Consider the following 15684-nt stretch of genomic DNA (forward strand, 5'->3'; position numbering starts at 1 on the left):
AACAAGTGAAGAAAGATGTTCAGTGTCATTATCAGTATTTGGATGTTCTCCAGAGCTGTACATAAATCACTGACTGTTCAGCCTTCATGACCCATTCAGCTTATTTCCCATTAACACTAGATAAGGCATCCACAAAATCACTGCAGCAGAGTTTCTGAGTCACCAAAGGGCTCTTTGGGCTCAAATGATAGACGATTTTCCAGATATCCTGGCTTAATTAAGCCTCAATTTGGTTCTACACATAAGTTACCATGGCGATTTATCCTGTGCAGTTAGCCTTCTCCTAGGTTAACTGTCTATCTCTTCAGTCAGCAGTCACACCAATCAGAAACCAATACGTTTTCTCTGTGATTCGCTTGTCTTATTTGTCTGTTTCTGCTTTTTTATCATTTTAACTTATCTTAAAATGTCATTTACAACATAAATTAACTTTAGTTTTGGCATATAATTAAACAAATGCACAGTTTAAGATAAAATAATATGTTTTTGATCCCCTAAGAGAGAGGGGGGATTATGTTTGTCCCAACATAGCTGGTGCCTATCTCCAGCTTGACATTTCGCTCAACAGGCAGGGTACACCCTGGACAGGTCGCCAGTCTGTTGCAGGGCAACACAGAGACAGACAGGACAAACAACCATACACACACACACACACACACACACACACACACACACACACACACACACACACACACACACACACCAAGGAGAACTTATACAGTCATGTTTTTGGACTGTGGGAGGAAGCTGGAGCACCCGGAAAGAACCCATGCATGCAAAGGGAGAACATGCAAACTCCATGAATCGAACCCAGGATCTTCTTGCTGCAAGGCAACAGTGCTACCAACTGTGCCACTGTGCAGCCCATACAATAAACATACAATACATAATAATTTACAGTGATAGTCTTAAGGACACATTGCTCAACATATTGCTAAATATATATTCAACATTTAAAACACACAGCTTTAGGGACTGTGTGTATTATAAAGTCTGATCTTGTAATCCTGCATTTGTGAAACATCCCTCAGGTATTAGTCTGAACTATCCCGACTAATACAAGCTAAGTAACAAACATAAAGGCTAAAATCATTCTCAGCCTTGGTAGATTTTGTTTCAATGTCATCTTTTAACTTTACCAACCTGTTTCTGCTGACTAACAGTAATGTTGACGTTTACTAGTGGCTCAGCCAGAGTCCTGTCTTGGTTTTGTGGAGGATTACTTTAAAAGATCCCTGTGATTTATGCCATCTTCAGCCAGCTGCAGTTTTAATGATATCATTCATGCTTTTGCTGTTGTTGTCAGTCCCAGAGTTACAGCTGAATGGTGCTTGTAATTGGTTAACACCTGCTTGGCTTGGTGAGTGACCCTGCGCTTTGTCATGTTCTCTGCTGTAGGAAGGACAACAGAAACCTTGCTATAGGATCAAAGTAGATTTTTCTTTATCGAGCTCTAATGATGTCTACCTCCCCACACACCAACCAATACAGTGGATGTTTCATACACCAGAGGAAGAAATCAGGTATAATGTGCCTATTACTTGATTTATAAAAAGAGTGAACTCTTAACAGACAGGACAGACATCTCTGGGTTGTTCAGTCTAGGGCCAGCATGTTGGCTGTGGGACTACCTGAGGAGAAGTGGTCAGGTGAGGACTGGAACATTCCTGATGTGATTAGTCTTGGTGAAACCAAATGCTGCTGACTTCTGTTGTAGGGTGGTTTCCTTTTGCCTCTGAGCGGCGGCATCGACAGCTCCTCCACTGCCTGTATCGTCCACTCTATGTGTGTGCTGCTCTGCCAGGCTGTGGAAGACAGCAGTGAGTAATAGAAGAGTCTCCTGTTTTACCTTAACTAACGCAACTTTATAAATGGCTGCCCTGCTAAAAGATGACATTCAATTAAATGAAGAACTAACAACATGGTGAGGTTATGTGGTGATAATGGCTCAGGAGATCGCCTCTGTTGTTGTGTCCTTGGGCACTTCACCTACCTTGTCTGCTGTTGGTGAAGTGCCACCACCAGCAGACAAGTGGTGAAATTTCCATAAGCATGGAAATCTCACCTTTGTCAGACTGCTCCAGGACAGCTGTGGCTACTATCCCAGTAGCTCACCATTATCAGCATGTGAATGTGTGTGTAATAACCAGGGCTATGAAGTCTCAGTAAAAGGAACAGTTTGTTTGTTCTTTTTTACACATATGTGTTGACAGAAACCCTGTTTTTGTTCTTTTCCTTTTTTGGGGGAAAAAAAATGGAAATAAAACTGTATTTATGAAAATCTGCATAGTTCAGCATACTTCCTTGTGCCTCACATATGCTTGTCTGTTGTTAATTTAGCCAAATAGCAGTGAGAACCAGGAATGAAGCCATTCTCCTCCAACAAACTTTCAAAGAATAATTCTCTTTTGACTTTGGACTGATGAGTTCAGACTTTTGTCTGAAACACTTCCCTGACCTCCATGAGCAGAGGAGTTTTGTGTGTAACAAGACCAAGTGTTAAGTCATTCATCCACCATCTATTCCTGCTTGTCTTTTCAGGGTTAGTACCTATCTTATGTGGTCATTGGGTGAAAGGTGGGGTACACCATGGCATAATGACTGCCTTGTCAGACCACAGAAAGACACTTAGGACAAACAACCAAAGCACAATGTGGAGAGACCAGTTAACCAACAGTTAGAGGAATGCTTAACTTGAACATGTTGCCACGGTTATCCTGGACATATCTACAGAGACAAAATTATGTTTGGGACATTCATGAGCTGCTTGCATTTTAAAAAAATAATATGAAAATGTGTGACTGTCACTGACCCAGTCTTGATGGAGAGAGCTTTTCACAACTTTATGTCTCACTACATTCTGCATTGTAGAAACCAGGAATGCAGTAAAACCGACTGATTTTCAGTCTCAGGTTCATTTTAGCTACCATAAAATCAATTTATTAATGTAAACAGGGTGCCAAACAGAAAAGGAGCTGTCTGTTAAACATGTTTCTTATTTAAAATGATGTTGACTTTTCAGACGGCGAGGTGCTGAAGGATGTTCGCAGAGTGGTTGGAGATGACTCCTACACACCGCAGAACCCAAAGGAGTTGTGTGCTCGCCTGTTTACCACCTGTTACATGGCCAGTGAAAATTCCTCCCAGGATACATGCAGCAGAGCCAGGGACCTGGCTGGGGAGATTGGAAGGTAGACTTTCATCAAAATGTTGAATTTTATCTTTTATATTTTGAACTCCAACTTTGAATAACACACAAACTCTTGTCTGAGAGATTGTCTGTTCATCTTAATTTTATGAGGAAGGAAAGTCGTTCTTCATAAAGGTGCCTGTTTTTCTTCTTTTTCATGTCTCTCGTAGCACACATGTGAATATTAACATAGATGTGGCTGTCAAAGGCATTCTGGGTATCTTTTCAGTGGTAACTGGACGGTGGCCGCAGTTTCGTGCAAATGGTGGAAGCAACAGAGAGAACCTGGCTCTGCAGAATGTGCAGGTGAGACCTCTCCTCATGCTCTGTCTGTCATTATCAGTCATCACGGAACTGAATGTTTTAGCACTTCTTGGATTGGAGTTCTTTCTCTGCTGTGACAGTTTAACCACAGTGTTTGCTCTGATGCTGGTAGCTCTGACCATTGAGTGGTTTCACAATCACTTTGTTTCCTGTTTGAGGTGTGAAGAAGACAGAATGTCGTTCAACACGTTCAAAGTATGATGCAGAATGTGAATGTGATTGGGATTATCTGTACACAGTTTCTTGGTAACAGAATTACCCCACATTTTGAACTTCGGCATCAACCAATAGGCCAGTGAGTAGTAAGGCTCAAACTGGTTTTGACCAACTAACACTATTAAAGTTCAAATACAACTACTGACACAAAAAGTTTGCCGTATAATTAGTTTGTATAATCAAACACTTCGAAGCGCAAGGCAAAACATTTCATATTCAAATATACAGAATCCAATTCAGTAATAAACCAGTTCATCCCAAAACAATTCAATCAGATGGTCAGTTTCAGGGTAGCTTTTATGTCCGTAGACATAAAAACTTACCTGACAACTAAAAGTGACAGTCTACAGTCCTCAAACTCCAAGATGTGGGAAATGAGGATCTTTGTTGTAGTCAACCCTCAGTCAAGGAAACCAACAGGAGTTTCAGCCACAACTGGCAGAAAAACAGGATGCAAAAAACAACAACCCATAAATAACTTCAGCTGACATCTCATAAATGTTTCAAGACCTGCAGAAAGGAGGCACTAGTAGAAAAATGGGCTACATGATGGAGATGCCAGTTGAAAGTCATTATCACAAAGAAAAGCCATTGAAACATTGGGATTCTGTAGAAGAGAATAATCTGGTCAGATGAGGGCAGAACTGAAATTTTTTTATGTAATCTGGAGGAGACGGTCCTAAGCACCCTCCTCAAAAAACACCATGCCAAAATTGAAGTCTACTGCTGGAAACACAATTGATGTGGCTGTCGTTGTTACAGCAAAAGGTACTGGCAGACTTGCATTACTGAAGGATGAAGTGAGAAATGCAGGACTTTATAAGAATGTAAAGATGGCAACGGTGGGTTTTACCAAGTAAGACAATAGCCTCAAATTTACAGCAAAGGAAAGTCTTAATTGGTTTCAGAGAGAAAATAAAATCACTGGAACCACCAAGTAGATCTCCTGACTGTAGCAAATTATAAATGTATGAAAAGAATAGCTGTTGTTATTACCAAGTATGTTCAATTTTTATTTGAAATCCTATTCCAATTATTTACCCATAAATTAACATATGGGCTAATTTTGTTTGGTTTCTTTATATGTGTATTACTTGGATTATTGCCGACTTCTGGTGGAATTTTTATGCCAGTAGCGTCACTGGAAATATCTAAACTGAAAAAAATGAGGAAAAAACTTTTTTTTCCTTGTTGTATGAATTACAATCTATTATTTCAGATTATATGTAGAATATAGAAATTACTCCAAATCTTCGCTTATAAATGCTTAGGCATTTATAAAATGACTCAGACTCTTAATTGGAGTCTTGGGTCTAAATGGCCGTTTTGGTCTAATTTTGAATTTACCCTTATATTTTCACCATAAAAACTATTAACCTTACCTTGTTTGGTATCATTATTTTCAGCACATGCTAAACTTTATGACTTTACAGTGTGTTTCATTTTGATAAAATGCATTTTCACATTGGAGCAAAAAAACACACACAGAAACAAAATCCGAGTAGAAAAAATATTGATATTTTTCTATGAAATTCACAAAAATGTTGAACAAACCATTTTTACAGCCTAAAATTAAATTTTCTTGGGTACATTTTAAAACGTTTTGTACAAACTTGGTAAAAAACAAATTAGTAATCATATTTTACACCATATTGTGGGTAATTTCCCAGGCGCTTTTTTTTTACAACTATTTACAAAATGTGTCCATATGTCCATCACAAATTCTCTCCAACATCACAATGTCTCACCCCCCCCCCCCCCACACTTTCAACTATTTACAATATTTACAAAATGGGTGTCACAAGAGGTCTGCATACAAATTACTTGTGCCATTTTGCAAAACAGTTTCTGTCAATCAGAAGGCACAGTGGCTTATCACAGCCCTCACATTTCCAGGGAGTGTCCTTCCTGACATTGTCTACCTGGAGGCATTGTCTGCACTGCAGTCTGCCATTTCTGGCATTTTGCTGAGCACTGATGGGCACAGGAATGTGTTCAGCTGCCTTTCTCTTTGGAACACCTGCCATGTCCACACTACAAAGCTGACTGGCCATCTCCACATTGAAGTCTTTGTGTGTCATGGGCTTCACTCCTTTGGCTTTGCACAACTCTCGGTGTAGGATGTAGGCATTTGCTGTGGCAATGTCAACCAAATGCATAAGCACAGTCTTGTACCAGCGATAAGTTTTCCGTTGTGCAGAGTAGTATTGGATGAGTTGATCAGACAGGTCAACCCCACCCATGTATTTATTGTACGCCATGACTGGTGTAGGACATGGAATGTCTTTCACAATCAAGCGTTTCTCTCCATTCTTCACCCTCCTTTGCACTGTCTCACCTGAAAACGCAGGATGGATAGTKGAGCAGACAGACACCTCCCGTGTGTCCATCCACTTAACAAAGACCAGTGGGCCCTCTCTGATCCATCTCACTGATCCTCTTCCACTTTTTTTAGTGAGAGCATTTGGCCTCCCTTTAGGGCATCCCTTCCTGGATTCCCTATAAGTGCCACAAACTCCAAACTTTTTGTTGGCTAGGTCCTTGAACAGTGTGGGACTGGTATAAAAATTGTCCATGTAAATATGGTAGCCAGTGCCAAGATAAGATGGCTGAATAAGGTTCATTACCACGTCATAAGACAGCCCATGCTCACTTGCAGTGTGAGTTTTGCCAGTGTACAAGCTAAAACTCACAGTGTAGCCACTGCTCGACTCGGCCAACACAAACAACTTTATTCCCCATTTAGTTGGCTTATCTTTCATATACTGTGTCATGCCAGTTTTTGCCTTTGTTGGCACCATCCTTTCRTCGACTGCCAGCTCCCTCTTTGGTTGGTAGTAAGCCTGGCAGACATTGAGGATTTCATCATAAACAGGCCGCAGTCTCGATAATTTGTCGTAGCCTGGTGTTCCCTTCTTTTTGTCATTTTTGACATCCTCCTCAGGATCACTTGGGTGTAAGTTCCACATAATGGTCCTAAACCTGTCCCTTGTCATGACCTTGGCTGGAGTTGGAACAGACAAAAAATKATTTTGTCTCCAGTAGTCCTGGACACTTGGTAGTTGCACCATGGACATGTAGATCAAGAGACCAAAGAACTTATACAGCTCCTCTGTGACTATTTCAGCCCATTTATATTTTTTTCCATTTGTTTGATTTTTTGCAGCATATTTGTTWGTGTTGTCACAGATGGTCTTGACTGTAGCAGCTGCAAAAAAACAACAAAAACAGCTCACTAGGACTATGGTTGGACATCATCGTCCTCTTCACACTCATACAAGTACCTTAGAGCTTGCTCTGCAGTCATGTACCGACGGCTCATTCTGACAAACACACTAAAAACCGTCTACAAACACTGCACACACACACGCACGCACGCACGCACGCACACACACACACACACACACACACACACACTAACTAACTAACACACGTATGGTCAAAAAAATGTAATCCAAAACACTACTTGCAAAAAAAATATTACAAAACACTACTAGCAAAATCCGAAAAGTCAACAGTGCACCGTTCTCCACCATCACAAAACTCTCCCCGCGCTGCTGTTCCGATCTCAAATCAAAATGGCTGAAAATGCTTTCTGATTGGTTGCTTCAGAAATGTGGTGGGTTTGTAGAAAATCGAAAAAATGGCTTTCATGTTGCATTCGTTCACTTTTTGGTCATAAAACATCCACTGATTGCACTCCACATGCGTAAAATGCGCACTACGCTATGGTGAAAATGATCGATCATATTCCTGGTTTTATTTGGAAGTAAATATAAAACAAATCAATATAAAAACACTACTTTTATAAAGTTTGAAGTTTCTGCTGTCCAACAGAATTTAAATGCACACTTCTTATGCCGTCTATTTTATATACGGAAGCCTTTTAAATGCATGACGTCATATTCGCCGCGTGGCGGGCGAATATGACGCCCGCCACGTAAGACTCTTAAATACGTGACTAATCAAAAACACCCTCGGTTGGTGACTCCTGTTTGTATCTGAAAAAGTCAGGTATGAAGACACCAAAACTGCAAACATGCAAAATGATGAAATTACTGACAGGGTTTATGTAAAACATGTGCCACTATGTAGGCAAGTAATTTTGTTAGTTGATATTCCTCTTGAGGTTCTGACCAGAAGTGTGTTTGTGCCGTTACCAGGCCCGTGTCAGGATGGTCTTGGCCTATCTTTTTGCCCAGCTGAGTTTGTGGGCTCGTGGTAGGCCTGGAGGACTGCTAGTTTTGGGCTCAGCCAACGTCGATGAGAGGTACTATTACAAATGACTGGAATGGTTGGTACTTCATACACCTTTGGTTTACTGCACATAATTTGTATTGTGGCCTGCAAAGTTTATATGCACACAAATGATCCAGATTATATTCATCTGATAATGCCAGTGGCATAAATGAATCCGTTGCTGTAAGTGATACAAAAATCGGATGCGAAATGGTGAAACTAAATCTCTTGTTAGATTTCGGTTCTTGGTTCCAAAAATGGGTTTCCTATTTAAAGTTCTTTTATACATTAATACAGAAAGATTGTACACACCAAGCTGTTAAAGCGACTATGACAAAAGGCAGGAACAGAGCTGTAGTTTCCATAGGGATTTAACTTGTTTAAATAGAAAAAAACATTATATCAGTATATTAATAAACAAATCCCCTGGGATATTAAATAGACAACTGTTCTGTAATCATTAAGTTTCCCCCTAATAATTCTGTTTCCAGAAAGTCCTCTTACCATGGAAACATTTTATATCAGCTGTACATGCACTGCAAAATCACAAAATCGTACCAAGTATTTTTGGTCTAGTTTTTAGTGCAAATATCTTAGTACACTTTAAATAAGACAAAACTAATTTACAAGCAACAGCATACAGAAACTTGTTTTAAATAAATAATTCCTTAATATTTATGAAAATGTACTACTTCCACTGGCAGATTATTTCACTTGTAACATGGGAAAAATGCTGTTTTTCCCGTGTTAAATAATTTCTCCTGCTCAGCCTTACAGGATATTTCACCAAGTATGACTGCTCCAGTGCAGACATAAACCCCATTGGTGGAATCAGCAAGATGGATTTGAAGAGCTTCCTTGCTTACTGTGCAGAGCAGTTCCAGCTTACCGCTTTGAGAGGGTGAGAGGAGTTCAAGACTCTACTTTAAAGAAGATTTCACTTTAGAAAAAAAAACAAAACAAGGACCTGTCAGGAGTGTGTATGCATCGTCCTCTGTGTCTCAGTTTGTGTACATGTTTTTTGTGCTTTGCAGCATCCTGGCTGCTCCCCCCACTGCTGAACTGGAGCCTCTGAAGGACGGACAGCTGTCCCAGACAGATGAGGTACAGACTGACGCTCGCAGGAACATGAACTGTTTGTTGGTGTGTGTATATGAAATGTTGGTAAGTTACTCCCATAGACTAGAAACTAAACTGTTGTTGCTGATGACGTGTCCCTCTGAAAGCTGTGCTCAGATTTCTTTGGGTTGTGTGTAACCTGTGTAGTTAGTGACATTCATCAAACACTGCATGTTTGTGAATGCCAGAAAAATTAAACATAAACCAGTTATAATCTGATAACCATCTGCTTACCAGCTGGAAACTCACTGCAGGACCTTGTTTGGTCCTCAGCTCTTACTTCTTTAAACTGAACAAAGCAAAAGAAGATTTGTGCAATGTTGTGGGAAATGCAGATTAATCAATCAGTGTGGTGCTCACTGCCAGTCTATCCACCCTTCGTCTCTCCAATCACATTAGATTAAATGTCCATAATATCTTCTGTCTGCTTAGATTTTACTGGAAATCCAATTTGAAAGACCTCCATCACAAGTCTTGCTGATGTGGTTTAAATGTGTGACATTCTTGTTTCTTCTCTTTCCTCAGTCAGACATGGGAATGATGTATTCTGAGTTATCAGTGATTGGAAGGCTGCGGAAGATCTCAAAGTGTGGACCCTTCAGTATGTTCTGTAAGCTCATTCATCTGTGGAGGGATGTCCTTTCACCTACTCAGGTTAGTTGGCTACTAATCTGGTTAATGTGCACACTGCACCACACAAAGAATCTGAAAGCACTGTTATCTTACAGTAATTTGCTTTGTCCAATTTCAGTTTAATTTGCATCAACCAAACAGCAGGATGCAAAAACAATGAATTTCCAATGTTGAATTTTAACAAAACAGGAAGTTTAATAGAAAACCTTGCTGAAAATGAGGCTAGGGCATCTGTCTGGTGAATATCTGAGTCAGCAGATGTCAGAGGGGTCATAAGAACAGACAGACAACAAAAACAAACCTCAAATTCCATATCACATTTCAGACATTTAGAGGTATGAACCCTTCTAGTTTTTGACATTTTTAAGTTATTTTGTTAATTTGTTTTAGAGTTTGGAAACGTCGCTTTTGGAACAAAATGGTTTTTGTGTCGTTGCATTAGCAACGACATAATGCAACATGTAATTTACTAGATTACAAGAAAATCTAACTCCTGAAATCTTCAGGGTTTCTTTAATCCCACCATCTGCTGGAAGGCATTCTTCGTCAGTTTGGCTCCTCTGTGCTCTGGACTCGAACAGCTGCTTATTTGTGCAGGTGGCCCAGAAGGTGAAGCACTTCTTCAGGATGTACTCGGTGAACCGCCACAAGATGACCACAGTGACTCCTTCCTACCATGCTGAGAGCTACAGTCCTGATGACAACCGCTTTGACCTTCGACCTTTCCTCTACAACACACACTGGAACTGGCAGTTCCAGTGTATTGATAACCAGGTAACACACCACGATGACCTTCTTATAGAAGAGTGGAGATAACTTTTGCTAGAGTGTCGAGGGCCACATATGAACAAGTTACCTAGCAACCTCTGTGTCAGTGTGTGAATATAGCTCTAAAGTGCTTTGAGTGGTTAATGAGTACAAAAGCTCAGTGCATTTAATATGAGTCCATTTGACTGTCCTACTTACCCTGGATAAAAACAATAGTGTCCAGAGTAATCTTATCTTTAGGTGTGTTTTCCTCTTTCCATCTTTCTGCAGATTTCCCAAATGCCAGCAAGCCCAGACAACGGGGACCAGGGAAGGCTTGAAGAGTAGCAAAACCCCACAGTCCTGTTCTCTCTCTCCAGGGCGTGTTTGCATCTCTGCAGTGGCTCAAATCCAAAACAACCTCCAGCTGTTTCAAAAGTTCAGGAGCTCACCATGCCTGAAAACATTAAAAATGTGTTAAACATTTTAATGACAAATGTCATTGGATTTTCATCAGAGATATATCCTGCTTACTTCTGTTCTAAACCAAAGCAATGCCACCAGACGGCTAACTATAAAGACCCGGGTAGCTTTTGCATCTGGTATCCATCAGTGTCTTCCATGATAGCACACACAGAGCCATGTCAGGTTATGGTTCTGAAGCATTTTCTATATCTTAAACTGTTATTACTCAGATGCTACCACATCTTAGATTCATCCCACTGTTATCTTGTTGATTTTTTTCAGCTACACAACTCTTGATGAGCTTTAATAATGCAGTATAACGTACTGCATTATTGATGTAATTATCCTGAAATTATGCTTTTTATTTACAACTGAAATTAAAGTTACAGTTACCACTGATGGAAACCTTCTGCGTTCTCACTCTGCTACACTCAGAACTGGGTTGGTTTGAGCCGTTCTAGTTCCACTTTTCCATTGACTGGTGCTTTGATGTGTGCCTTTGGTTATAACGCAATCCAATGAGCAACATTGATGCATTGATCATTTGACTGCATTGTTTTCTTTTCTCATGCTGGAGCCTGTGCTTCTGCTGTTCTGTGTAAATTCTCTGTAGGGAAATATTCCCTACAGATAATATTAATATACTCTCTGTAGGTGCACTGTGCAAAAGAACCAGAAGGTAATATTACGTAAATAGTTCATTTTCTGACATACTAGCATCAACTCTGTGTTAATGTTAAGTTTATTTATAGCACTTTTACCCTCACCAAAGTGTTGTACAAGGACACGTAAGAAAAATATAAAATCACAAAGTTTATCTAGAATCTAAAAATAAAACTAAATCATCCCAATAGAAACCTTACAGTATCAGACCTCAATTGAATGCCAACAAATACAATTTCTAAGAAGTTATTTAAAATGACCCAGACTGTGGGCAGATCTGCCCATATTAAAATCCTATAAAAATATGAAATCCTATAAAAAGTCTTGTAACCATTAAAACTGGGGATATTTTGGGATATTTTTAGGAGACTTGTTGTAGCTGTTGAATTTGTAATATGCATGCAGATGTGCTAAATAAATCTCCTCCTGGTTGGCCTGATCAGAGAAGAGCAAATATGAGCCCTGTGTGATGATTTCTTAAGGTTAAAGAGGCCAATATTGGCCTTATATGTTTAGGTATAGCGGGTGGCTGCTGGCAAAAAATATTTATAGCTGCAATTCTAGAGTTGTGTCTCAGCATGTTACAGCAGCTCTGATACTTCAGTTTTGATTACCGTTAGTGGTAACACTTTATTTGAAGGGATGTGCATAAGACTGACATGACACAGTCATAAACATGACATAGAACCTGTCATGAACATGAAGGAGTCTTCATGAATGTTTGACTGTTGTCATGAAGTGTCATTCGGTAAATAAGTGAGCCCGATTCGGTCCAGCAGCTCAGTGAATGTATTGTGGGGAATCGGCTACCTCTACGGGCCGAACCGAGCCGGGCTGCTGGAGGTGGAGTCCAAACTTTACCCAAGCTTTAGGACGGGGCGGTTCAGGGAGGAGCAGCACAGAGACTTCCTAAAAACAGGTTCCTGTCGTCTGCTCACGCACGTTGTTCTTCCTCAAGTTCTAAAACTCCAGCAAGAGCCGAACTCGTCCAGACCTGGACCCGTTTTTCACTCTGGCCGCTGATGAACGTATGCCTTTCCAGTCCTAGACCTCCTGGATGGAGACGGACCGTCTGCTGACCGGGGCTGAGGACCCACACAGCGGGGACTATGGCTCCGGCCCGGCCAGAAGTGGCGGAGATTCGCGGGGCAGCAGGCGGATGTCTTACTCTACTGCTGGGGACTGCTGCCGTTCGGACGGAGGTACGGACAGCAGAGTGACAGTGTGAGGTCTCTTGGTTATTGTCCTGGTATCAGCAGGTTATTACTGTAGATGGAAGTTGCAGTTGACTGTAGTTACAATGTCATGTTTCCTGAAGCGATACGAAATAACATGTTGTGACTTCTCATATTTTCACTGCACTGACCTCGAACAGACTGTTGGTGACGATTTGGACTTGAGGTACAGCCTGGCGTGACGTCATATTCTCAGGCGAAAGCGTTAGATCTCAGTAGAGGGGCCACATGAGGGAAGCTGGATTCATTTTTGAAACTCTTCCTCCTTTCTGTGTTGCTCTTGCTTGAAAACCTTGAAATGTTTTTCCTCAGACGTTTGGATTAAAATAAATGTTGTACATTGTGTTGTTTTTCCAAAAAACCTCCATTCAAATGTCATTCACAAAAGACAAACACTTTTATCATGGCTGCTTTCAGTAAAACTGGCTTAGTGTTGGATGAGCCTGTTTTTCACAATTAATCTTTTTAGGCTGTGATAATTGAAGTTAGAAGCCGTCTTGATTTCAACGTTTAGCAGTCATGATAAACACAAACCAGAACCTGGCTGAATGTGAAATAAAATAGCTGCAGCTGCAGAACAAATAAACTAGATTGCACCACTTGTAACTGGATCATAGAAAAGAAGACAGTAGTTATTGTTGAGTTAGCTGCAGAGCTCCACTTTTTTCAAACCTGAAACCATATACTTCTTCGGCCAAAGTCCTGCTTATGTTTTAGTTTTTACTTCTATAAAGCATCTCTGACACGTCATGAGAACTCTTGTAATAGTAAATTAGTAACTCAACGACTGACAGAATTTCAAGACAAACTGAAGCATGTCACTTGTCTAAGGCTGATCCTCTCCATCGACCAATAAGTTTTGTTGTGTTTTGTTGTTGTGAACTTGTGCCTATCTGGAGCAGAGAATAGGAAAACACCTTTGACATGTTAGGGAAAATATAGAGGACATAAAACGTTTTTTTTTATTACCTAAAAGTGGGGTATTATGTAAAATAGACAACTAGTTTCAGCTTTATTGTGTTTTAATGTTAATTCTTTGTCATACACCTTCCTGGAGTGCAGCCTTGATTTTTTATGCATGTTTAATCCTTTTTCTCCAATGGCAACCAATTCTATGCTTTACACCACTGCATCCGATACTTTGAATTGCTCTTGGTGATGTATGGCTTGGAAGCAGCTGCTCCACCATGAAAACCCATTCCATGAACTCTCTGTGCACTGTTGTTGAGCTAACCTGAAGGCCACATTAAGTTTGGAGGAATGTAAGGTAAAGTAATTTTATTTATATAGCACATTTTCAGCAACAAGGCAATTCAAAGTGCTTTACGTGAATTAAAAGGAAATACAAACAAAATAACAAACCAAAGGAAAGAAAGAAAGAAAGAAAGAAAGAAAGAAAGAAAGAAAGAAAGAAAGAAAGAAAGAAAGAAAGAAAGAAAGAAAGAAGAATCTAATGTTGATCTAAAGTATGTAAACTAAGTGTTCCTGTTCAGGGTTGCTAAGTATAATTCCATTCATTTCTGGGTTGGGAGAACAGGAGTCTGAAAAATAGTCTAACAATGTTGACTATGTAGTGATTGGCTCTGCAGAAAGTTTGCAACCTTTTTGCACTATGTGCTTTGGCATCTGGTGACCACCCTCTGTCAGTTTACATGACCTACCACTTCGTGGCTGAGTTGCTGTCAGCAACTTAGCCTGAATTCATGACTGGATTCAGGTGTTCCAACTGATTGGAACACCTGAATCCAGTCTTTTGAATGGGTCAGCAAATATTATTGGCAATATAGTGTAGTTACTAGTGCCATTTTATAGTTCTGTGTGCCTAGAAAGTGCATAATACTACCTCTTTAAAATGCAAAAAATTACTGTTGTTCAATTTTGGAGTTTCTTTTTTCACAGTCAGGAGTAAATTAAACACAGTATTTTCAGAAAACAAATATAGATTTTTGCAGAGTTTTGTCAAGTTTCTGTAAATCATTGCAGATCCAAAGCATTAAAAGTTTCTCTTAGCCTTAACAAAAGAAACACATACAATCCCCCAAATGTTGGGTTGATTGTTTTCTCTTTCCTTGGCCTAGAAAATATTTTGTGTTAATTTTCTGAAATAAGAACAGGATATGGATCAGTAACATTTTCTCAGTTTAATGAGTGGTTTTCCAGAATTGATGTACAAACCAGATTCCAAAAAAGTTGGGACACTAAACCAATTGTGAATAAAAACTGAATGCAATGATGTGGAGGTGCTAAAATCTAATATTTTATTCACAATAGAACACAAATCACAGATCAAAAGTTTAAACTGAGAGAATGTATCATTTTAAGGGAAAAATATGTTGTTTCAAAATTTCATGACATCCACAAATCCCAAAAAAGTTGGGACAAGGCCATTTTTACCACTGTGTGGCATCTCCCCTTCTTCTTACAATACTCAGCAGACGTCTGGGGACAGAGGAGACCAGTTTCTCAAGTCTAGAAATAGGAATTCTCTCCCATTCATGTCTAATACAGGCCTCTAACTGTTCAATCGTCTTGGGCCTTCTTTGTCGCACCTTCCTCTTTATGATGCGCCAAATGTTCTCTATAGGTGAAAGATCTGGACTGCAGGTTGGCCATTTCAGTACCCGGATCCTTCTCCTATGTAGCCATGATGTTGTGATTGCTGCAGAATGCGGTCTGGCATTATCTTGTTGAAAAATGCAGGATCTTCCCTGAAAGAGACGACGTCTCGATGGGAGCATATGCAGGGGCGGAGCCAGATCACAGTCTGGACAGAAGACGAGGGTGAGGAGGGAATCTGACATATTAACTAGGTTAAGTTTTTACTGGTTTTGTTTTTAAAACACCATTAACTAA

General features: G+C 40.0%; 2 protein-coding genes across 5 annotated transcripts in view; both read left to right on the top strand.

Moving 5' to 3' along the window:
• nadsyn1 (NAD synthetase 1) overlaps positions 1 to 12055 on the top strand; it is a 32112-nt gene extending 20057 nt beyond the window's left edge. For 2 of the 3 annotated variants that reach the window (XM_008405014.2, XM_017303989.1), the window contains 11 exons: positions 1399 to 1523; positions 1601 to 1649; positions 1718 to 1820; positions 3023 to 3191; positions 3361 to 3496; positions 7894 to 8000; positions 8739 to 8870; positions 9004 to 9073; positions 9614 to 9742; positions 10319 to 10495; positions 10760 to 12055. In XM_008405014.2, the coding sequence (XP_008403236.1) occupies positions 1399 to 1523; positions 1601 to 1649; positions 1718 to 1820; positions 3023 to 3191; positions 3361 to 3496; positions 7894 to 8000; positions 8739 to 8870; positions 9004 to 9073; positions 9614 to 9742; positions 10319 to 10495; positions 10760 to 10816 (1254 nt within the window). In that variant the 3' untranslated portion in view covers positions 10817 to 12055. The remainder of the gene's footprint in view (positions 1 to 1398; positions 1524 to 1600; positions 1650 to 1717; positions 1821 to 3022; positions 3192 to 3360; positions 3497 to 7893; positions 8001 to 8738; positions 8871 to 9003; positions 9074 to 9613; positions 9743 to 10318; positions 10496 to 10759) is intronic. The other variant, XM_017303988.1, reaches the window with a different exon arrangement.
• Positions 12056 to 12144: 89 nt separating this feature from the next.
• tpcn2 (two pore segment channel 2) overlaps positions 12145 to 15684 on the top strand; it is a 44247-nt gene continuing 40707 nt past the window's right edge. For both annotated transcript variants that reach the window (XM_008405015.2, XM_008405017.2), the window contains exon 1: positions 12145 to 12798. In XM_008405015.2, the coding sequence (XP_008403237.1) occupies positions 12654 to 12798 (145 nt within the window). In that variant the 5' untranslated portion in view covers positions 12145 to 12653. The remainder of the gene's footprint in view (positions 12799 to 15684) is intronic.

The sequence above is a fragment of the Poecilia reticulata genome, linkage group LG3 (genome assembly GCF_000633615.1).
Source record: "Poecilia reticulata strain Guanapo linkage group LG3, Guppy_female_1.0+MT, whole genome shotgun sequence".
NCBI lineage: Eukaryota > Metazoa > Chordata > Actinopteri > Cyprinodontiformes > Poeciliidae > Poecilia > Poecilia reticulata.